Source organism: Geotrypetes seraphini, chromosome 11 (assembly GCF_902459505.1).
Source record: "Geotrypetes seraphini chromosome 11, aGeoSer1.1, whole genome shotgun sequence".
NCBI classification, from domain to species: domain Eukaryota; kingdom Metazoa; phylum Chordata; class Amphibia; order Gymnophiona; family Dermophiidae; genus Geotrypetes; species Geotrypetes seraphini.
This window is the reverse complement of record NC_047094.1, coordinates 48732050-48755202: the sequence shown is the minus strand read 5'-3', so window position 1 is coordinate 48755202 and position 23153 is coordinate 48732050. Positions and strand designations below refer to the sequence as shown.

The window sequence follows — 23153 nt, the reverse complement described above, 5'->3', positions numbered from 1 at the left end:
TTCAGGGGTCCTTTTATAAAAAGCTTAATAGCATTTTAACGAAATTTCTTTGGCTTGGTAAAACGCATAGAATAGCTTTGGTATCTTTGCAAAAATCTATTAAGGAGGGAGGGGTAAATTTTCCAAATTTTTATAGATACCATTAAGCCTATATTTTACGTCAGGGTATGTATTGGATCCTCCCAGAACTGATAGATAATGCACCGGATTGGTTATATTTGGAATGGCGCCTTATGTTTCCCCTAAATTTAGTTCATCTTCCAAGTATCAACATGCCTAGAAGATACAGAGAAAATAAGATATTAATGGATACTTGGAAAACGTTGAGATTTATTAGCAAATTAACACCTGTCCCAATAAACAAGTCAACTAATCAGTCTTTATGGATAAACTCCAAGATTAAAATTGGCGGAGCTCAAATCCTTTGGAAGGACTGGATTATTGCAGGCATTAGATCTCTGAATGATGTTATTTCGGAAGGTAAACTGCTGGAATTTTCACAATTGCAACATAGATTTGGTCTTAGTAAAAAACAAAGTTTTAAATGGTTGCAATTGAAGCAGGCCATTCAGGTTGGGTTCCCTGAATGGAAAACATTGAATAATCAATATAGTTTAGAGTTCTTATGCTTCCAAGCAGACTTCCTATGGCATCAAGCCGCATTGTGGTATAAATTAATATCTGAATATTTGAATAAAAAACCAAAAAATGGTCTAAGAGACATTTGGAGCATTGAGATTAAACATCAAATTACTGCATCTCAATGGCCACTAATTTGGTCTTGGAGAATGAGATGTACAGTGTCAGCATCTATGAGACAAACTTGGTTCTTTTTATTACATAGAGCTTTTTGGACCCCTACACGTTTGCAAAAATTAGATAGTTCTAAGTCCAATAAATGCTGGCACTGTAATCTGGAACCTGGGACGTTGGATCATTTACTGTATCATTGTCCCTACATTAAAAGTTTTTGGAATGCAATTTGGCCACAAATTAATAAATTGATGGAAAATCATGTAGCAATATCATATGATACAGTGTTATTTGGAATGATGATGAGAAAAAAAAGTCAAATTTCACCAGAAAATAACAAGCTTTTACTAGTCATGACAGGGGTTGCCATTCAGCATATAACCAATAACTGGAAGAATCATAGTAACCTTAATTATACATTTTGGTGGAATACAATTTGTCATATATTCAAAATGGAAAGAGTAATAGCAATACAAAGAGGGACATATCCTAAATTTATAAAAATATGGGGGCCATTGACAAAGTATTGTACTGAATGAATAGTAGGATTTATCTTCTTCTTTTCTTCTTTTTCTTGTCTTCTTTATGGCATACATGGAGGGGGGTAGTGAAAATAATTTTACATAACATGTTATAATATGGTATACAATATGTATAAGGTGATTGGAAAGTACTAGAAGGGTGGGGGATGGGAGAGGGGATAAAAAAATTTGTTCAGAATATTATGTAATAGATATAAAAGTGATATTGTGTATTCATTAGTTGTAACTCAATATTTTGTACACTTCATGTAAAATATGAAAATGAATAAAGAATTATAAAAAAAAAAAAAAGAGTTCTGAAAGTAAAAAAAAAAAAAAAAAAAAAGAACAATGGAATCCCTTACATTTGTCTTGGTGGGGGAGAGTTCAAACTATTAAAATGATGATATTGCCTGTGGTATGATATCAGATGGGAATGTTACCAGTTTTTTTTAAGCGGTCCTTTTATAAAAAGTTACAGTATTCTTACAAAATTTGTTTGGTTGAGCAAAACTCCTAGAATTTCTTTAGTATCTTTACAAAAATCAATTGCGGAGGGTGGGGTAAATTTTCCCAATTTTTATAGGTATCATCAAGCCTATATTTTGAGACAGGGTAGGTATTGGGTACTCCCAGAGCTCATCGATAATACTCCAGATTGGTTGTGGTTGGAATGGTGACTCATGTTCCCTTTAAGACTATGTCATGTTCTTAGTATTAAAATGCCTAGGTTATATAAAGAAAACAGATTATTATGGATATATGGAAAACTCTCAGGTATGTTAATAACTTAACACCTATTCCAATCTATAAATCAACTAATCAAACAATATGGTTAAACTCCAAGATTCAAATTGGCAGATTTAAAGTCATCTGGAAGCATTGGATGATTGCAGGTATACAAATTTTGGGAGATGTTATTTCAAATGGTAAACTGCTTGACTTTTCACAGTTGCAAAAACCAAAAACAACTGCAGACTATGTACAAGATGCAGGCACTGTTTATTTCGAACTCTAATGGTATATACAACCTTATTACCAACCGAGGGACCTGACATGGTCTGTGTTTCAGACAACAAACCTTCCTCAGGGGTCCTAATGAACATAAACATTGAGTGTAAATAAAATTCAGAAAATATCTTAATGAGTGAGACAGGTGATGATGTGCATAATACAAACGATAAACTGTGAAAAATAATAGTGAATAGGTGAGCATAGAGTGTTGACAATTTTGGCATAAAAGTGCTAAGTGTATATATCCTCTTTTTCCTATCTTCATCACCATTTCACAATTCTTTTTGAAGATATATATATTTAGCACTTTTATGCCAAAATTGTCAACACTCTCTATGCTCACCTATTCACTATTATTTTTCACATTTTATCGTTTGTATTATGCACATCATCACCTGTCTCACTCATTAAGATATTTTCTAAGTTTTATTTACACTCAATGTTTATGTTCATTAGGACCCCTGAGGAAGGTTTGTTGTCCGAAACACGGACCGTGTCGGGTCCCTCGGTTGGTAATAAGGTTGTATATACCATTAGAGTTTGAAATAAACAGTGCCTGCATCTTGTACATAGTCTGCAGTTGTTTTTGATTTTTGCTTTTCGCTTGGTTTTGCTGCAGTTCCTGTTGGATTTTTCTCTTGTTTTCACAGTTGCAACATAAATATGGTCTTAATAAATCACAAAGCTTTAGATGGCTGCAACTGAAGCAGGCTATTCAGAAGGTGTTCCCTGAATGGAAACATCTCAATAATCAGTATAGTCTGGAGTTCTTATGCTTTCAGGTGGACTTCTTGGGTCACCAGGCTGCACAGTGGTATAAATTGATAAATGGATTTATAAATAAAAAACATAAAAATGGACTTAGGGACATCTGGAGCATTGAGATTAAGCATCAAATTACGGCGTCTCAATGGCCACGAATTTGGTCTTGGAAAATGAGATCTACAGTGTCTGTATCTATGAGACAAACTTGTTTTTTTCTTTTGCATAGAGCATTTTGGACCCCAGTTAGATTACAAAAGTTGGATAGCTCTAATAGATGCTGGCACTGTAATCTGGAAGGAGGGACTCTAGATCATTTAATATTCTACTGTCCCTGTATCATGGCATTTTGGAAATCAATCTGGTCTCAAATTAATTGTTTATTAGAAAACCATATAGCATTATCATATGATACAACAATGTTTGGGATGTCAATGAGAACAAAAAGTCAAATTTCATCAAGTAATAATAAACTTTTATTGATCATGACAGAAGTCGCCATACAACATATTACCAGTAATTGGAAAAATTACAGTAGACTAAATTATACCTTCTGGTGGAATTCGTTATGCCACATTTACAAAATGGAAAGAGTAATTGCCATACAAAAAGGGAGTTATAATAATTTTAAAAAGATTTGGGGCCATTGACAAGTTATTGTAATGATTAGACACCATTATTCATTGAAGGTATACTTGCACATAGGGGGAGGGGAGAAAGTATAAAGTTATATTAAGGTTTGATCAATTGATAATATTTATATGAAATTTTTGATTGAAATGTTTGTGAGAGGGGGAGGGGAGGGGGAGGGGAGGGTATAAATGTGTTTTTAAGAAAATGTTAAAAGAAATACAAGAGATGTTTACAGGGTTTTAATGATGTAATATTATGTTCTTGATGTTAGATGGTAAAATGAATAAAGAATTTAAAAAAAAATAAAATAAAAATGAGAAGAGCTTGATCCATTTGCCGTACAAAGCCAGTAAAAGGTATGCTTTCTGGTAGCGACTCAGGACTTTGAGGCAGAGGAGAAGAGTCAGAAAGTATGCTATAAGATTCTTCTGCTGACAAGTCTGGGAGTTCCTCATCTGAATGGTAGGATCTCTCTGAATCAAACTCTTTAAAATATTACCTCCTAGGTGAATCAGGGAGTGTGCGTCAATAAGAGTGTTGAGTGTGCATCAAAGAGCATCAAGGCAGAGGTCGATGCTTGACCTCTGCTGTTGACAACGTATGCATGGAACAGGTCCATGCCAACCTCGACATCGAGCAGGGGGTGCATGACCTCATCCTCGATTAATGCCTCAATGTATCCTTGGGCTGCACTGAGGCAGCCGTGGAAAGCTTTAAAGCCTGTAAATACTGCATCTGCAGTAGCCCTGAAAGTTCTTGCTTGAGCATAGCCTGGGTCTCCTCCTGAAGAGTCAGCATTTGCACCAGAAGAGACATTGCTGTGGTCCCAGTTGTCCAGGCATTGGAAACCTCAATATTGAGGCATGCCTGGAAGAAGATACGATCTGCAGCAATGAAGAGTGATCCACAGTGTGTCGACGCTTACTATGTGTTGAAGAGGTGGACATCAACAAATACTTAAAAGGGAAGGTTTGCGCTTCTTAGCTTTCTTACATGAAGCTAAGATGATGAATGAGGCACGATGAATGAATGAGGCAAGGACAAAGACGATGTTGAGTCTTGTCTCTGCAGAGAGCCCAATGTTCGACACTCTCTAAGCGGAGTCAGTGCACACGTTGTCAATACAGATTGAGTGTCAGGTCCCGAATCTTCCACCATGCTGGATGTCGATGCTGAACCAAAAAGTTTATCACATTGAATTTATTGGGCTTTGAGTGACTGCTTTTGCATACGAAAACAGAGTTTACAATGAATGTCCCGATGTTCAAGACCTAGATACTGAACAAACCAATTGTGGGGGGTCAGAGACCGAAATGGTCCAATTAAGACGAGTACATTTCTTGAAGCCATTTAGCACCCTTTTTGACACAGAAATAAAAATGGGCAGCATGAAGTCAAAAGGCTCAATGGCCTGGGGAGTTTGATTGAAAAGTATACTGAAAAACATTGATGCTCCCAAGATTAAAAAAGAGCCTCAAAGTGGCCCAAAGGCCAAAAATTAAAAAATTGACAGAATTTAACCAAATTCGATGAAAACATTGGAAAACAATAAAAATGAAGAATAATGGGAAAAAAAATAACAGGAAGGCGCATAAAAGGCTTCAATGTTTGACACACTGAGGAGATAAAGAAGAGAAAGATTCTCAGCTCTGCAGAAAACTTAGAATCAATGGTTCTGCGAGCCAATGTTGGGCAGGAAGGCACCAGCAAGTGCCTGGTATGAGCAATGCCTATAGATTTAAAGTAAAAGTGCACTTGGCCCTGTCCATATGGGGTTCTGTGGATAACATCACCCACTCAACATGTGAGATTATCATCCCTGCTTTGTCTTCGGAGAAAACATTTTTCCACACAATTTCACATTTCCACCATGTGCTACTGTAGTCAAATCTAAACTGTTAACCCTGAAACCAGTTATAACATTTGAGACACAGTCAGCTGAGTACCTGCATGAATCTGCAAAAAGTCTTACCCAGTACACGAAGAACAGGGTAGTCTCGCTTGACAGCACTGTAAAGTGCTAGGGATCCTTGCGAACCGATACTATACAGGAAATCCCCGTCAGGTGAGAATGCAAGGCCTGTGATGCTGCCTCGATGTTGCCTACACAAATAAAAGACAGGACAGGAAGCTAGCTGGATGGAGCTGGAGAAATGTGATCACTGAAGTCAGCTGAAGTATTATGTGCATCTGATTGGAGATGTTGGAGATGGGGGTATAATAAAGAGTTTATTAAAATAGTTTGTGGGCCAACTCTGTAGCTTGGGTAGTAAATGCTACACACTGTCATACAGAGGTCCTTGGTTCAGCTGGGTCTTTTGCTGCCCAAGCCATCTGGTGCTGAAGATGCTGCAAAAGCAGCATATGCAGACCTTATGACAGCAATCTCCAACCTTTTTCATGTAAAGGGCTGCAGTATGAATACGAGAAAACTCTTAAGGGTCATCAAAAGATTTCAAGCTTACACATACTACTAATTTTGTAAACAGTCTTGATCTTCTTGTTCAGACCGGATATTAAACATTAAAAATTAATATTAATATTGATTCTACAACACTTCAAGGATATATTTTTTTAAAAAATGAGACACCCGAGTATACTGTACACTTAAGAAATTGTTTGCAGTTACTATATCAAGTGGGCAAGGTTGAAATTAATGCATTACAGGATCTGAAAAGCATTTCAGTAAACTGTTTGAGAACTGCAATGGAGGACTTTGGAAGCCACATGTGGCCCAGGGGCCCTGCTTTGGAGACAACTGCCCTAGGGAAAAGGAGGAGGAGGAAGTCTGCCACTGTTTAAAAGTGAAACCCATTGGCAGGATTTAAACCAGATTACAGGGTTCTGGGAGGAGCCCTGGTGTACAGTTCCTGGCCCAGTGCATCATTTGTAATGATCACACCTGGTATGATGGGGGACCTCTGGCCCAGAACATCACTATAATGATCACAGCAGGTATGATTGGGGGGGGGGAGGAATATACAGTAGAGAAAACCCTCAAATAGTTGTGGATAAAGGCTCATGGCACCAGATCTCAGCCCTAGTTTCAGTTGAACTAGAAATACAAAGGAGCAGAAAGGAAATGGTTGAGTACAAAATAAAATTTATGTTTAAAACTTACTTATGTTCAACAAGGAGGGTTGAAGCTGCCACGTTGAAAATCCTTACAATGCCGCTGCTGAAGCCACAGGCAAAGATCTGGCGCAGGGGTTGAAAGACCACAGCACCAGGGGTCTCATCCGAAGCAGTGAAATCATACAGCTTGACGAGAGGAAAACACACTCACAGATCAGAAATTGATATGTATAGCCATGGGTCAGAAACTAAGTTTCTTTCCACTACATTCCTCTGTCATTACATCCTCTCTAACACAGTTTAGCAGCACCTCAGTTCCTAATTCCACTAGTCTCCCATGCTAGAGAGCAGTGTTTACCAACTTCTTCAGGACAAGTACCCCCTAGATCAAAAACTTTTCAACTGAGTACTGCCAAGCTCCGAGAGCAGAGATTTAGAAATAGACATGTTAGTGTTAAATAGTAACTAACTAGGCAGCATACATAACAAATACAGGTTACTGAAACTGGTATACAGACCAAGGCATACTTAGCATGATGTGTTAAATTTCAGTCTCATATAAACTGACCCCTTGACAGATGGTGTGTCATTCTTACAAAGTGAATGAAAATATACAATGACACTTAGATAGGGCCTATTAAGGAAAAGAAAAAAGCTTTTATTTCCTACAAGCAAACAGGAAACAGGGTGGCAAAAGAAAACTATCTGACCAGGTCTAAAGCAGTCAAAGCGGCAGTCAGAGAGGCCAAGATTCAAACAGAAGAACATCTAGCGAAAAACATTAAAAAAGGGGATAAATCCTTCTTCAGATACATTAGCGACAGGAAACGAAACACAGATGGGATAGTACGCCTCAGGAAAAAAGACGGGAATTATGTAGAAACGGATTCTGATAAAGCCAAATTACTAAATGAAAACTTTTGCTCAGTCTTTACCTGTGAGACGCCGGGGACCAGCCCACAACTGCAGGCAAGGCAAACCTCGGAAGACCCGTTTCAAAATTTCAAGTTTACACCCAGCAGCGTCCACGACGAACTATCAAAACCCAAGGTGAACAAAGCCATGGGACCGGACAATCTATACCCCAGAATTCTTAAGGAATTGTGTGATGTCCTGGCGGAACCGCTATCCGTGCTGTTCAGTCTTTCCCTGAGTACCGGAAAAGTCCCCATGGATTGGAAAACGGCTAACGTCATTCCACTGCACAAAAAGGATTGCAGGACGGAAGCTGCGAATTACAGACCGGTGAGTCTCACCTCAATAGTGAGTAAACTCATGGAAAGACTTATTAAATACAAATTAGATACGATCCTGACCGAGGAGAATCTACAGGATCCCCACCAGCATGGATTCACAAAGGGAAGGTCCTGCCAATCCAATCTAATCAGCTTCTTTGACTGGGTTACAAGGAAACTGGATATGAGAAAGTCTCTGGACATCGTGTACTTGGACTTCAGCAAAGCTTTTGATAGCGTCCCGCACCGCAGATTGTTGACATCGATGGGATTGGGAGCAACATTGACGACATGGGTCAATGATTGGTTAAGCGGTAGACTCCAGAGGGTAGTGGTTAACATCGGAGGTGACCAGTGGCGTGCCACAGGGCTCGGTCTTGGGACCGATCCTTTTCAACATATACATAAGAGACCTGACTCAAGGGCTTCAAGGTAAAATAACATTATTCGCCGACGACGCCAAACTATGCAACATAGTAGGTAACAGCGCTTTGCCCGATAGTATGGAGCAGGACCTGCTCTTATTGGAACATTGGCCCTCGACTTGGCAGCTAGGCTTCAATGCTAAAAAATGTAAGGTCATGCACCTTGGCAGCAGAAACCCGTGCAGAACTTACACTCTAAATGGTGAGACCTTAGCTAGGACTAGGGCAGAACGTGATTTGGGAGTGATCATTAGTGAAGACATGAAAACTGCCAATCAGGTGGAGAAAGCTGCATCCAAGGCTAGACAAATGGTGGGATGCATCCGTAGAGGTTTCATCAGCCAGAGGCCCGAAGTCATAATGCCCCTGTACAGATCTATGGTGAGACTTCATCTTGAATATTGTGTCCAATTCTGGAGACCACATTATCAAAAAGATGTGCGGAAAATCAAGTCGGTTCAACGAATAACCACCAAGATGGTCTCAGGACTCAAAAACCTCCCATATGAGGAAAGACTGAATAAACTGCAGCTATACTCGCTCGAGGAACAAAGAGAGAGGGGGGACACGATTGAGACGTTTCAATATATCACGGGCCGCATCGAGGTGGAAAACGATATCTTCTTTCTTAAAGGACCTTCGACCACAAGAGGTCATCCGCTGAAAATCAAAGGCGGGGCAATTTCATGGCGACGCCAGGAAGTATTTCTTCACCGAAAGGGTGGTCGATCATTGGAATGAACTTCCACTGCAGGTGATTAATGCTAGCAGCGTGCTCGATTTTAAAAAGAAATGGGATATGCATGTGGGATCTCTAGCGGGGTGAAGTCTGGGGGTGGGTCATTAGCGTGGGCAGACTTGATGGGCTATAGCCCTTTTCTGCTGTCATATTCTATGTTTCTATGTTTATTTATAAGAATAAGAGAAAAGGAAGACCTCGACAAAAGTCCCCATTAGGGACGGAGGAGATTCCCAGCGGGAACGGGTGGGGACGGAGGAGATTCTTACAGGGACAGAGATTTCTGTCCCTGCACAACTCTCTAGTTCAAACCCATGCTGCTCCTTGTGACCCTGGGCAAGTCATTTAATCACCCCATTGCCCCAGGTACATTAGATAGATTGTGAGCCCACCAAGAAAGACAGGGAAAAATTAATATAAACCATTCTGAGCTCCCCTGGGAGAACTGTATAGAAAAATGAATGAATAAATAAATAAATCATGGTGCACCACTAACTCACCTGATGACTAAAGATATTCAAAAGGAATGTCAGCCAGCCCCATTCTCATGAAACTGAATAATTATTAACACCAAGGTTTTGATTTACCAATGCCTCTTGCACATATCTATCAATAAGCCTTTCTGTGCCAAATGTGTCAGCTCAATCAAGACTTGTTTCCATGTTCTTGCCCTACCTGCTGCATGGATGTTAGCTCCCAGATACGGATGGTGTTATCTTGGGACACTGTAGCAAGCTGCTTCCGGATCATGTCCACAGAGAATGCAAGGATGATGTCAGTGTGTGAGCGCATCAGGGTGTTGAAGTCATGGGATGGGACGTCCAGGTAACCAAGATTTCCAGTAGAGGTGGTGGACAGAACCTTGAGACTATCTGGACTGATAGCCACAGAGCTCACCGGGCCTTCGTGCTCTGGGAAGAAGGAGGGGGCGGAGGAAAGAGACAGACAGGCAGACAGAGCATTACTGAAATATCTGGAGTAACATTAAACCAAGATCTTAAATTACAAAAAAAAAAGCTTTCCTGCAGAGAAGGGAGAAGATTCAGGCTCAGTCTCACTTTGTTTATCTATTGCTCCAAATCTTAGTGGAAGTGGAAATAGCAAATAAGTCCATGGCCTATATAGAGCGCAATTCTATTATCAAAGAAAAGGAGGAAGGTCTCTGTACAGATGAAACCAAAGAATGTAGCAGCAATGACGACCAAGGAAACTCCCGAGTTGTCCTTTCCCCTGTCTCCTTGGCCATCAACACTGCTGCATTGTTTAAAGGGCAATTCTATTACAGTGCATCTATTTGGAGCCTATGGTATAAAAGGAAAATAGATGCCTATGTTCCTTTACAGAATCCAATTGTAACAAATAAAATGTACACACATTAAGGTGTAATCACTAGATTAGAATACTATAATTTATGCACATTTTGTTACATATTTTACACACAGAACTGTGCACGCCACTCATACTCTGCTCACTTTCAAACTGTCATTGCATTTAGGCACTATTTCATAGAATCATGTGTATCCGTAATATTTAAATGCATATACACTGGTATTCTGATCATTTATGCACATTCTTGACGCTTAAATGTTGGCATCTTCTTTACGGAATAAACCCAAAGGGAGCAATTTTCATACTGCCAAACATAGCTGCAAAGACTTGCAGAATCACATCAAAATGGTTAACATTCTTGAATACTTTCTAAGTAAGAGACATAACTGGCACTTTAAGTCCCTTGGAATATTAGTTTTTAGCTGTTCAACCACTTGGTAGCCCCCATTAAAATATAAGTTCCCTACCATGAACTTTCAGCAATACTATCTGGATAGTGCTGATTTAGATCGAGGGCATTTTTCTAACTATAGCGGCAATACTCAGCTGCTATCTGTATGGCTAACCAATTTAATTTAGAACAGAAAAAAAAGCTGTCTTAAATTAAAACACTCTGCTAAACAGATAGAGGGGCATAATAAAAAAAAAGTCCCCTTTTGGCCTAAGGCCTTAAACGTTGAAAGTAGAAGCAGGGAAAATGTCCATTATCAAAAAAAAATGTCCAAAAGGAGTTTTTTTTTTATAATGGCCTACTTCTAAGTTCAGTTGTTTAAACGCCCAGACCACCACTACGTCAAAACTTACACCATATAATCAACCTAAAAAAAAAAGCCTAAGCCCCAAACGTCCAAAACAAGGGCTTTTAGGCGAAGGAGGAGCCAGTCCTTCACCTAAAAGCTGGATTCTATTTTCTGTTTACACCACAGAGCTGGTGTGGGGTTGGAGACGTTGTAACCCTATACTTCTATTAAGACTAAGCCTTAGTCACAAAGGGGTCCTTTTATTAAGGTACACATTTAGCGCGCTAAATCGGTTAGCGTACCTTAATTAAAAGAACCCTAATTATCTTAATTAAAAATTCAGCCCGTAGCTTATCCTTTTTTTCAGATTTCAGCCCCTTATGTGATTGAGTACGACACCCCTGCTTTAGAGTAAGAATTAATAAAAATTATAGAGAAAAACAAAAAATAGTCAAGATAGGTAAGTAATGCTGACCTGCCTCCAAAAAGACAGCTGAGAAGTCCATTGGCCACAGGCGCAGGTAGCCATCCTCTGAGCCTGTGGCACAGAAAGTAGCAGAGATACTGATACTGTTTATGGCGATCCCAGGACCTGAAATTTAAGGACATTCAGATTAATGCAGCTGTAAGGAGCTTTGGAGCTTTCCATCATCTTTGCACTCATGAAAATCAAGCATTATAATGGGAAATCATAAAAATTTTACACAGAACCACTCAGCTTGTAAGTAGTATTTGATCCAGCACTGGCATCTTCTCTGTAACTTTCCCTTTTTAATTGACATTCCTTTCTATTTTTTTACTTAGTCTGTACATTGCTTTGACCTCTTGGAAAGGTGGTCTTTTAATAAATAAACAATAACTGCTGAAAGTCTCTCTACCGCAAATGTAAAGATTATCTTCTGTTTTCTCCAACCTTACCAGAGCAGAGGGTCTGCTTCTTGTGCTTCTGATCCTATCAGAGCTGAGAGGTACTCCTCTCTCATTTCTGACCCTAATGGAACTCAGTGTCTGCTTCTTCCACATCTGATCCTACCAGAGTTGAAGGTCTGCTTCTCTCGCCTCTGTGCATGTTGACGCTGGGAAGGCAGCAGACGCCGAACATTTCGGATTGAAACCTTCTTATAATCAATTTCCAGGATATGACCACTCTTGCTGCAAACATAACTGACAAGGGGAAGAAAAGGAAATCGTTTTTAGTGTTAGTCAATCATTCACTTCCTCTCATTGTGGCAAATAAGGAACATGAATATTAAAAGTTTCAAGTTTATTAAAATTTTGATATACCACCTTATCATTTATTTCAAGGGGTTCAGCAGTAGAGAGAGATGATAGAGTTAAAAAACATCTTGCATGCAGATATGCAGAGATAATTAAATGGAAACTTACAGCATGCGATCCTGGGGCTCTCGATCAGGAGAGTAGCCCTCTTCAAATGCCAGGTCTGTAAACTCCAGAGCATGATACTCCCCTAGATTGACAGGACAGGAACGGAGTACCCCACTGCGCACTCGCCAAAGCCTGATGTTATCCCTGCCACATGACACCATCCTGTGACAAGATCAAAACATATGTCATGCCATGGGGCATCTCTTGCTACATAGGAAAAGTCAAAATTTATACCAGAATGTGCAAGATGCAAGAAAGTGTCTGGAACTGCAAGCTTTTTTCTACACAGAGGGCAATGTTCAAACCCTAGAAAATAATTTTACATGTAGAAATCTATGCTTTAAGAATTGTCGAACCAATCTGTGGGAAACATGTATTTCCCAATACAGTGATACCTTGGAATCCGAACTTAATCCATTCCAGAACCCCGTTCGAATTCCAAGACAATTTTGCCTCTTTAAAAATAGAAACTGGATTAATCCATTCCTTGGTCCATGAACTCATATTTTCAAATGATTTTAACAGTAAGTACACTGGATTTTAAGGTAAAATATTAACCAATAAAATTTAAATAAAAATGTAAAGTAATAAAAATAAAAATATAAAAACCTGCATTTACCTTAAAACAGAATGATGATGTGGAAGCTGGAGGAGGAGGTAGATTATTGCTCGGAAGGCGAGTCACCTTCCATGTTAACATCAGGTAACTGCGTTTCTGGTGGTTCTGGTGTCTGCATTCTGTTCCTTTTTATGCTCTTTGCTAAGATACCACTTGTAGAGGGTTTGGGGGTCACTGGTCGTGGTGTCTTTTGAGAACCAACATTCCAAAGTGGTTTGATTGAACTTTTCTAAAATGTTCAATCATGTTATTGAACAAGTTATCACACCTGTTAACAAGGGCTTTATCAGGGTGCCACTTCTCAATGACTGCCTAGGTTTTTGACCACATTTGAGATCCTTGATTTCAGCAGTGGGAATGGTACCAGTGTCTCCTTCTTCCTACCCTGAAGAAATTTCTTCTGCGACTTCTTTCTGCTGCTGCTGGTTGACATGCTGAAGCTCTTCTGTTGTCAGCTCAGTCTTGTGATTGCCCACTAACTTGTTGACATCCTCTTCACTGACTTCCAAGCCCAGAGATACAATGTCAGGAACAACAGGTGGTTCCTCAAACCCATGGACTTGCCCAGAGATACGATGTAAGAAACAACAGGTGGTTCCTCAAAGCCTTCGAAGTTCTTTTCAGCAACACATTCAGGCCAGAGATTTTTCCAGGCAGAGATCATTGTCCTCAAAGACACTTCCCTCCATGCTTTCTCGATGATTCTTAGGCAATGGAGGATACTGCAGTGATCCTTCCAGAACTCTCAGAGGGTAAGTTCCATTTCATTTGTAACTAAAATTGTTATTCTTTATCTTCTGTTGTTATTTCACTTTATCCTTAATAAAAACATTTGAACTAAAAAAAAAAAAAAAATCTCTGGAACATAGCCTTGGTGTACAATTTTCTGAAGTTCGAGATCACCTGTTGGCCTATGGGCTGGATAAGAGGAGTGGTATTTGAAGGGCAAAAATTTTATGTTGATGAAGCTATATTTGCCCACCAAATTATCTTCTAGGCCTGGAGGATGCGCAGGAGCATTGTCCAGTACAAGGAGAGCCTTTATTAGGAGATTTTTTTCCTGCAGATAAGCCTTTACTAAAGGAGCAAACTCCTTGTGTATCCACTCAGTGAAGAACTGCCTGGTAACCAATGCTTTCACATTTCATCTCCACATAACATTATGTTTGCTCTTAATGATGATGTTCTTCTTAAAGACCTGTGGATTTTCTGAATGGTACACGAGGAGAGGTTTGATCTTGCAGTCCCCACTAGCATTACCAAACAGCAAGAGAGTAAGGTGGTCTTTCATTGGCTTATGGCCTGGTACAGACTTTTCTTCCTTTGAAATGTACGTTCGCCTGGGCATCTTTTTCCAAAAGAGGCCTGTTTCGTCACAATTGACCACTTGGTTCGAAACATAGTCTTCATTGATCACAAACTCCTTAAACTCCTTTACAAACTTTTCTGCTGCTTTCGAATTAGAACTGGCAGCCTCTCCATGCATAACAACACTATGGATCCCAGTCTTTTTCTTAAAGTTCTCAAACCACCCCCTACTGGCTTTAAACTCCTCTTTGTGAGCATTAGTATCAGGCATGCCTTGCACTAGATCATCGTGGGGGACCTTGGCTTTCTCATAAATTATTGTCTCAAAAATCACATCACCAGCCAGCTGTCTTTCATTAATCCAAATACAGAGGAGTTTTTCCATCTCTTCCATACTTTTTGATCTCCTAGAGGTCAGTGTTGTAACCCCTTTCGCCACATCAGCTACTTTGATAGCTTCTTTATTTTTCAAAATCGTACAAACAGTCGATTTAGGCATCACATAGTGGTGAGATCAACCACACGTGTGCCACTTTCATGCTTAGCGATAAGATCTTTCTTAACCTCAATTGTAGCTCTAACAGCTTTCCTCTTACTCTTATTTTCCGCACTACACTTTATAGGACCCATGGCGAATACACTAAACGGGCACAAAGGCGAAAATCACACGAGATGATTTCAAAACAGCTTCTGACAATGAACTGCGTATGGGTGGCTTGAGCGCTGTGGAAATGTATGCAGGAACAACGTGCAGGGCGTACATTCGGATTCCAAAGCAACATCTGGATTCTGGGGCAAAATTTGCTCAAAAATTTCATTCGGATTCCAAGTTGTTCGAGTTCTGGGGCGTTTGGATTCCAAGGTATCACTGTATTATAGAGAGCAGAGGTGAACCCTAGAGCAGGGAGAGGATGAGGCTTGAACACCACACATAGACTTGTATAATCAAAACTATATAAATAGTTTCCAGCATAAAAGTTACCTGCTGAGAAAGCAGGTGTTGTCTCTGTAGGTAATTTTTCCCTGAGGACAATACTTATAAGGCTGAAAAGTTCTCAGCCCAACCAAGAAGAAAATGATGTAGAGCCATAAAACTTACAAGTTATTCCACATATTCACCTCTAAGTTCAACACACTTGGCACATCGTGTCTGAAATTTCTGTAACCCTTCCAAAAATACTCTCATGTCTGGTCACTGAAATACTGCACTGCTGTTGCAGACACCTCTGAATCACTCAAAAATTGTCACCCTTTCAAACTCTTTTTAAGGTTTGGAAACAGAAAATAGATGGGACAAGATCTGGTGAGTAGGGTGGATGGTATATGTACTGAAACCCCAACTGCATCAGAAATCCATTGTTTTGCCAGCCTTGTGAGCAGGTTTATTGTCTTGGAAAAAGAGAATGCCTTTCCGCAGCTTCCCTTCCCTTTTTTTTAAAAAAAATTCTTTATTCATTTTAAGATCTTACAACAAGTGCGTCATAAAATAACATTTGAACTTATACAATATCACTTGATTGTCTATCATAATCAGTTTAAATTAATAATATTTAAAACCTCCTTCCCATCCCTATTATTTCATATGTAATTACATATATCATATAATATATTATATACAATCTTTTCTATTAATCTAAACATTTAATACAAGATTAGAAATCCCACCCCCCCACCCCTTACTTTGCAATTGTACCAATAAGGGAAAAATGTTATTTACTCATTACAATATTTTATTAATGGTCCCCAAACCTCCTGAAATCTATTAAAAATTCCTTTCAGTGTGGCTAACGTTCTATCTATCTTATATGTATGACACAGAGAATTCCACCAGAAACTATAGTTTAATCTGCTCCAGTTTTTTCAATTAAATGTAATCTGTTGAATGGCGACTATAAGTAAGAGCTTATTATTTTTTGAAGAAATTTGACTTTTCTTCCTCATTGACATTCCAAATAATATAGTATCATATGATAGTCACCGGATTTTCTAATGAACAATTTATTTGTCCCCATATCGATTTCCAAAAAGCCAAAATACATGGACAATAGAATAATAAATGATCTAAAGTCCATACTTCGAGATGACAATGCCAACATCTATTAGACTTAGAGCTATCTAATTTTTGTAAACGAACAGGGGTTTCTTTCTTTTTTCAATGTCTCCTTTAATTGGCACCGCAGGTTACAGTAATATTCTGCATTAACTGTTTGGCCCCCTTGGAAGATAGTAAATCATTACAACACCTTCCTGATCCCAAAACACTGTGGCCACTGCTGAATTTTGGGTCTTGAATTTCCTTGGCCTTGGAGTCAATGGAAATTCAAGTGCTGCCATTGCATGGACTGTTGTTCTGTCTCTGGATCATAGTGGTGTAACCATGTTTCATTAGCAGTAAGTGGTTGTTCCAAAACATGGGCATCAGCTCGCTGAAAATGCTGCAAAATCAACCTGGAAATGTCATAGTAACATAGTAGATGACGGCAGATAAAGACCCAAATGGTCCATCCAGTCTGCCCAATCTGATTCAATTTAAATTTTTTAAATTTTTTCTTCTTAGCTATTTCTGGGCAAGAATCCAAAGCTCTACCTGGTACTGTGCTTGGGTTCCAACTGCCGAAATCTCTGTTAAAACTTACTCCAGCCCATCTACACCCTCCCAGCCATTGAAGTCCTCTCCAGCCCATCCTCCCCCAAACGGCTATATACAGTCACAGACCATGCAAATCTGCCCAGTACTGGCCTTAGTTCAATATTTAATATTATTTTCTGATTCTAGATCCTCTGTGTTCATCTCACGCTTCTTTGAACTCAGTCACTGTTTTACTCTCCACCACCTATCTTGGGAACACATTCTAGGCATCCACCACCCTCTCCGTAAAGTAGAATTTTCTAACATTGCTCTTGAATCTACTACCCCTCAACCTCAAATTATGTCCTCTGGTTTTACCATTTTCCTTTCTCTGGAAAATATTTTGTCTGAATCATATTTCCCCTGTCCCTCCTTTTCTCTAGGGTATACATATTCAGGGCTTCCAGTCTCTCCTCCTGGCACAAACCTCCTATCATTTTCGTCACCCTCCTCTGGACCACTTCAAGTCTTCTTACTTCCTTCGCCAGATACGGTCTCCAAAACTGAACACAATACTCCAAGTGGGGCCTTACCAATGACCTGTACAGGGGCATCAACACCCTCTTCCTTCTAACTGGCTACGCCTCTCTTTATACAGCCCAGCATCCTTCTGGCAGCAGCCACCGCCTTGCCATCTACCTAAGCCTAACAAAGAAAAGTCTTATCAGACTTCAACGGATTCAGAATACTGCAGCTAAACTAATCTTCGCAAAAAGCAAATTCGACCATGTCTCCCCGCTTCTGTCTAAGCTTCACTGGCTCCCAGTCTTCCTCAGGGTTCGCTACAAATGCGCCTGTCTTACCTTCAAATCTCTTCACAGCATCCTTCCTCCCCTCTTTCCTCTATCTTGGCTCTCGAGTACTCATTCCACCAGATCCACTCAGAAATTCAAACTATCCTTCCCTTCTCTAAATGGCATTTCCCATACAGGAAAACTTGGAACATCCCTCCTCTTCAGGATCACCGAGCTGTGGAACAGCTTTACTGCCCATCTTCGGAGTTCGACCTCCCTTCAACACTTCAGAAAACATCTGAAAACCTGGCTTTTCTCCAAAATGTAACTACCCCCTCCCTCCCCCCCTCTCCTTCCTGTTTACCAAGCCCTCCTTCCTTCCATTGGAGTTCCTTTCTTTGTTTTTAATTCCTGTAAACCGTGTCGAGCTCCACTTCTGTGGAGATGACGCGGTATATAAACTTAAGGTTTAGTTTAGTCACACTGTTTTTTCGCCTTTAGATCTTCGGACACTATCACCCCAAGGTCCCTCTCCCCGTCCGTGCATATCAGCTTCTCACCTCCCAACATATACGGTTCCTTCCGATTATTAATCCCCAAATGCATTACTCTGCATTTCTTTGCATTGAATTTTAGTTGCCAGGCATTAGATCATTCCTCTAACTTTTGCAGATCCTTTTTCATATTTTCCACTCCCTCTTCGGTGTCTACTCTGTTACAAATCTTGGTATCATCTGCAAAAAGGCAAAATTTTCCTTCTAACCCTTCAGCAATGTCATTCACAAACATATTAAACAGGATCGGCCCCAGCACCGAACCCTGAGGGAATCCACTACTCACCTTTCCTTCCTTCGAGCGGCTTCCATTAACCACCACCCTCTGGCGTCTGTCCGGCAGCCAGTTTCTAACCCAGTTCACCACTTTGGGTCCTAACTTCAGCCCTTCAAGTTTGTTCAACAGCCTCCTATGAGAAACCGTATCAAAGGCTTTGCTGAAATCTAAGTAAATTACATCTAGCATATGTCCTCAATCAGCTCTCTGGTCACCCAATCAAAAAATTCAATCAGGTTCGTTTGGCATGATTTACTTTTTGTAAAGCCATGCTGCCTCGGATCCTGTAACCCATTAGATTCAAGGAAGTACACTATCCTTTCTTTCTGCAACACTTCTATTATTTTTCCAACAACTGAAGTGAGGCTCACCGGCCTGTAGTTTCCTGCTTCATCCCTGTGACAACTTTTGTGAATAGGGACCACATCCGCTCTCCTCCAATCCCCAGGAACCACTCCGGTCTCCAGAGATTTGTTGAACAAGTCTTTAATAGGACTTGCCAGAACCTCTCTGAGCTCCCTTAGTATCTTGGGATGGATCCCGTCTGGTCCCATCGCTTTGTCCACCCTCAGTTTTTCAAGTTGCTCATAAACACTCTCCTCCATGAACGGCCCAGAATCTACTCCATTTTCTCATGTAACTTTGCCAGACAATCTCGGTCCTTCTCCAGGATTTTCTTCTGTGAACACAGAACAGAAGTATTTGTTTAGCACATTTGCTTTTTCCTTATCACTCTCCACATATTGGTTCCCAGCATCTTTTAGTTTAGCAATTCCATTTTTCATCTTCCTCCTTTCACTAATATATCTGAAAAAATTTTTGTCTCCCTTTTTTACATTTTTAGCCATTTGTTCTTCCGCCTGTGCTTTCAGTTTCACCCTGTAGTCCTTTCTTACTCCTCTTCTTAGGTTTTTTTTAAATATTTCACGAACGCCAACTCTTTCGCCTTTATTTTCTCTGCCACTAGTTTGGAGAACCATATAGGCTTCCTTTTTCTCTTGTTTTTATTTATTTTCTTCACATAAAGGTCCGTAGCCATTTTTATTGCTCCTTTCAGCTTAGACCACTGTCTTTCCACTTCCCTTATGTCCTCCCATCCTAACAGCTCTTTCTTCAGGTACTCTCCCATTGCATTAAAGTCTGTACGTTTGAAATCTAGAACTTTAAGTATCGTGCAGCCGCTCTCCACTTTAGCCGTTATATCAAACCAAACCGTTTGATGATCGCTACTTCCCAGGTGAGCACCCACTCGAACATTAGAGATACTCTTTCCATTTGTGAGGACAAGATCCAATTTCGCTTTTTCCCTCGTGGGTTGTGTCACCATTTGTCTAAGCAGAGCCTCTTGAAAGGCATCCACAATCTCCCTACTTCTTTCCGATTCCGCAGACGGAACATTCCAGTCCGCATCTGGCAGGTTGAAATCTCCCAACAGCAGCACCTCCTCTTTCCTTCCAAACTTTTGGATATTCACAATCAGATCCTTATCAATTTGCTGCGATTGAGTCGAAGGTCTGTAGACTACACCCACATAGATAGAAGTTCCATCTTCTCTTTTCAGAGCGATCCATATCGCTTCTTCCTCTCCCCAGGTCCCTTGCATTTCCGTTGCTTGGATATTGATTTTTACATAGAGAGCAATTCCTCCACCTTTTTGACCATCTCTCTCTTTCCTAAAAAGCACAGTTACTTACCGTAACAGGTGTTATCCAGGGACAGCAGGCAGATATTCTTAACACATGGGTGACGTCACCGACGGAGCCCTCGGTACGGACCTTTTAACTAGAAGTTTCTAGTTGGCCGCACCGCGCGTGCGCGAGTGCCTTCCCGCCCGACGAAGGAGTGCGTGGTCCCCAGTTAGGATAAGCCAGCTAAGAAGCCAACCCGGGGAGGTGGGTGGGACTTAAGAATATCTGCCTGCTGTCCCTGGATAACACCTGTTACGGTAAGTAACTGTGCTTTATCCCAGGACAAGCAGGCAGCATATTCTTAACACATGGGTGACCTCCAAGCTAACAAAGAGGGAGGAGGGATGGTTGGCCATTAGGAAAATAAATTTTGTAACACAGATTGGCCGAAGTGTCCATCCCGTCTGGAGAACGCATCCAGACAGTAGTGAGTAGTGAACGTGTGAACTGAGGACCAAGTGGCCGCCTTGCAGATTTCCTCGATGGGCGTGGAACGGAGGAAAGCCACAGAAGCAGCCATAGCTCGGACTCTGTGGGCCGTGACAGATCCTTCCAGTGAGAGACCGGCCCGAGCATAACAGAAGGCAATACAGGCAGCAAGCCAATTTGAAAGTGTCCGTTTGGAGACAGGACGGCCCAAACGGTTGGGATCGAAAGACAAAAAGAGCTGAGGGGATGTTCGGTGAGCTCTGGTACGATCAAGGTAGTAAGCAAGGGCACGCTTACAATCCAGCGTGTGCAACGCCTGTTCTCCAGGATGCGAGTGAGGCTTAGGGAAGAAGACGGGAAGCACAATGGACTGGTTGAGGTGAAAAGCCGAGACCACCTTGGGAAGGAATTTAGGGTGGGTACGCAGAACAACCTTGTCATGGTGAAAAACAGTGAACGGTGGGTCGGCAACCAGTGCATGCAGTTCGCTAACCCTCCTGGCAGAGGTGATGGCAATTAGGAAAAGCACCTTCCATGTAAGAAGCCTGAATGAAGCTGTGGCAAGAGGCTCAAACGGAGGTTTCATGAGAGCAGAGAGAACCACATTCAGGTCCCAGATGACGGGAGGAGGCTTGAGAGGCGGTTTGATGTTGAAGAGCCCTCTCATAAATCTTGAAACCAGAGGATGAGCCGTGAGGGGTTTTCCGAGAATAGGCTCGTGAAACGCAGTGATGGCACTGAGGTGGACTCTGATGGAGGTGGTTTTGAGGCCAGCGTTGGACAGCGAGAGCAAATATTCCAAGACAGTTTCCACCGCCAAAGAGGTGGGTTCTTGATGATGCCGGAGACACCACGAGGAGAATCTGGTCCACTTCTGATGGTAACATTGGAGAGTGGCCGGTTTCCTGGAGGCGTCCAAAATGAGGCGGACCGGTTGAGATAGATTCTCAGGAGAGGTCAGCCCGAGAGAAACCAAGCTGTCAGGTGGAGGGAAGACAGGTTGGGATGTAGTAGAGACTGATTCTGCTGTGTAAGTAGAGTAGGAAACACAGGAAGAGGAATGGGCTCCCTGGAGCTGAGTTGAAGCAGAAGGGAGAACCAGTGTTGACGAGGCCACCGAGGGGCGATGAGGATCATGGTGGCATTGTCCTTGCGGAGTTTGGACAAGGTCCGCAACATCAAAGGAAGTGGAGGGAAGGCATAGAGGAACCGATCCCTCCAGTCGAGCAGGAATGCATCCGGGGTCAGACGGTGAGGAGAGAAGAGTCTGGAACAGAATTGGGGCAGCTGATGGTTGTGAGGTGCTGCAAAGAGGTCCACCTGCGGAGTGCCCCATCGAGCAAAGATGGAGAGTAGAGTCGGAGGGTCCAACGTCCACTCGTGAGGTTGAAGGATGCGGCTGAGATTGTCGGCCAGAGAGTTCTGTTCGCCCTGGATATAGACCGCCCTGAGAAAGAGATTGCGGTCCGTGGCCCAGGTCCAGATGCGCAGAGCCTCCAGACAAAGGGGGCGAGATCCGGTGCCGCCTTGCTTGTTTATGTAGTACATGGCGACTTGATTGTCTGTGCATAGGAGGAGGACTTGAGGACAGAGAAGATGTTGGAAAGCCTTGAGGGCGTAGAACATGGCTCTGAGTTCCAGGAAATTGATGTGATGACGACGCTCCTGTGGGGTCCAAAGTCCCTGGGTGCGTAGATCTCCCAGGTGAGCTCCCCACGCGTAGGGGGACGCATCTGTGGTGATGATCATAGAGTGGGGGGGCAGATGGAAAAGTAGACCCCTGGAAAGATTTGAGGAGTTCAACCACCATTGGAGAGATTGCTGAAGAGATGATGTCACAGAGATGGGATGAGAAAGAAGATCCGTAGTCTGTGACCACTGGTTGGCGAGCGTCCACTGAGGTGTACGAAGGTGGAGACGAGCCAGAGGAAGGACATGCACTGTCGAGGCCATGTGACCCAGGAGGACCATCATCTGTCGAGCAGGAATGGAGGGATGCATGAGTACCTGACGGCAGAGATGGAGCAGGGTCTGCTTGCGATCGGAGGGGAGAAAAGCCCTCATTAGCGTGGTGTCCAGAACTGCTCCAATGAATTGAAGTCGCTGGGTGGGAAGCAGATGCGACTTGGGGTAGTTGATCTCGAACCCCAGGAGGTGGAGGAGAGAGATGGTGTGATGAGTAGCCTGTAGCACAAGTGGAGACGTAGGTGCTTTCACCAACCAATCGTCCAAATAGGGGAACACCTGGAGGTTGTGAGACCTGAGGAAGGCCGCTACCACTATAAGGCACTTGGTGAAGACCC

At 41.7% G+C, this 23153-nt stretch overlaps 1 protein-coding gene across 2 annotated transcripts in view; it reads right to left on the bottom strand.

Moving 5' to 3' along the window:
• Positions 1 to 23153, bottom strand: part of WDR90 (WD repeat domain 90) — a 247472-nt gene that overhangs the window by 125377 nt on the left and 98942 nt on the right. For both annotated transcript variants that reach the window (XM_033914400.1, XM_033914401.1), the window contains 6 exons: positions 12613 to 12774; positions 12260 to 12390; positions 11702 to 11818; positions 9833 to 10068; positions 6805 to 6944; positions 5656 to 5786 (listed from right to left, as the gene is read on the bottom strand). In XM_033914400.1, coding sequence (XP_033770291.1) covers positions 5656 to 5786; positions 6805 to 6944; positions 9833 to 10068; positions 11702 to 11818; positions 12260 to 12390; positions 12613 to 12774 — 917 coding nt within the window. The remainder of the gene's footprint in view (positions 1 to 5655; positions 5787 to 6804; positions 6945 to 9832; positions 10069 to 11701; positions 11819 to 12259; positions 12391 to 12612; positions 12775 to 23153) is intronic.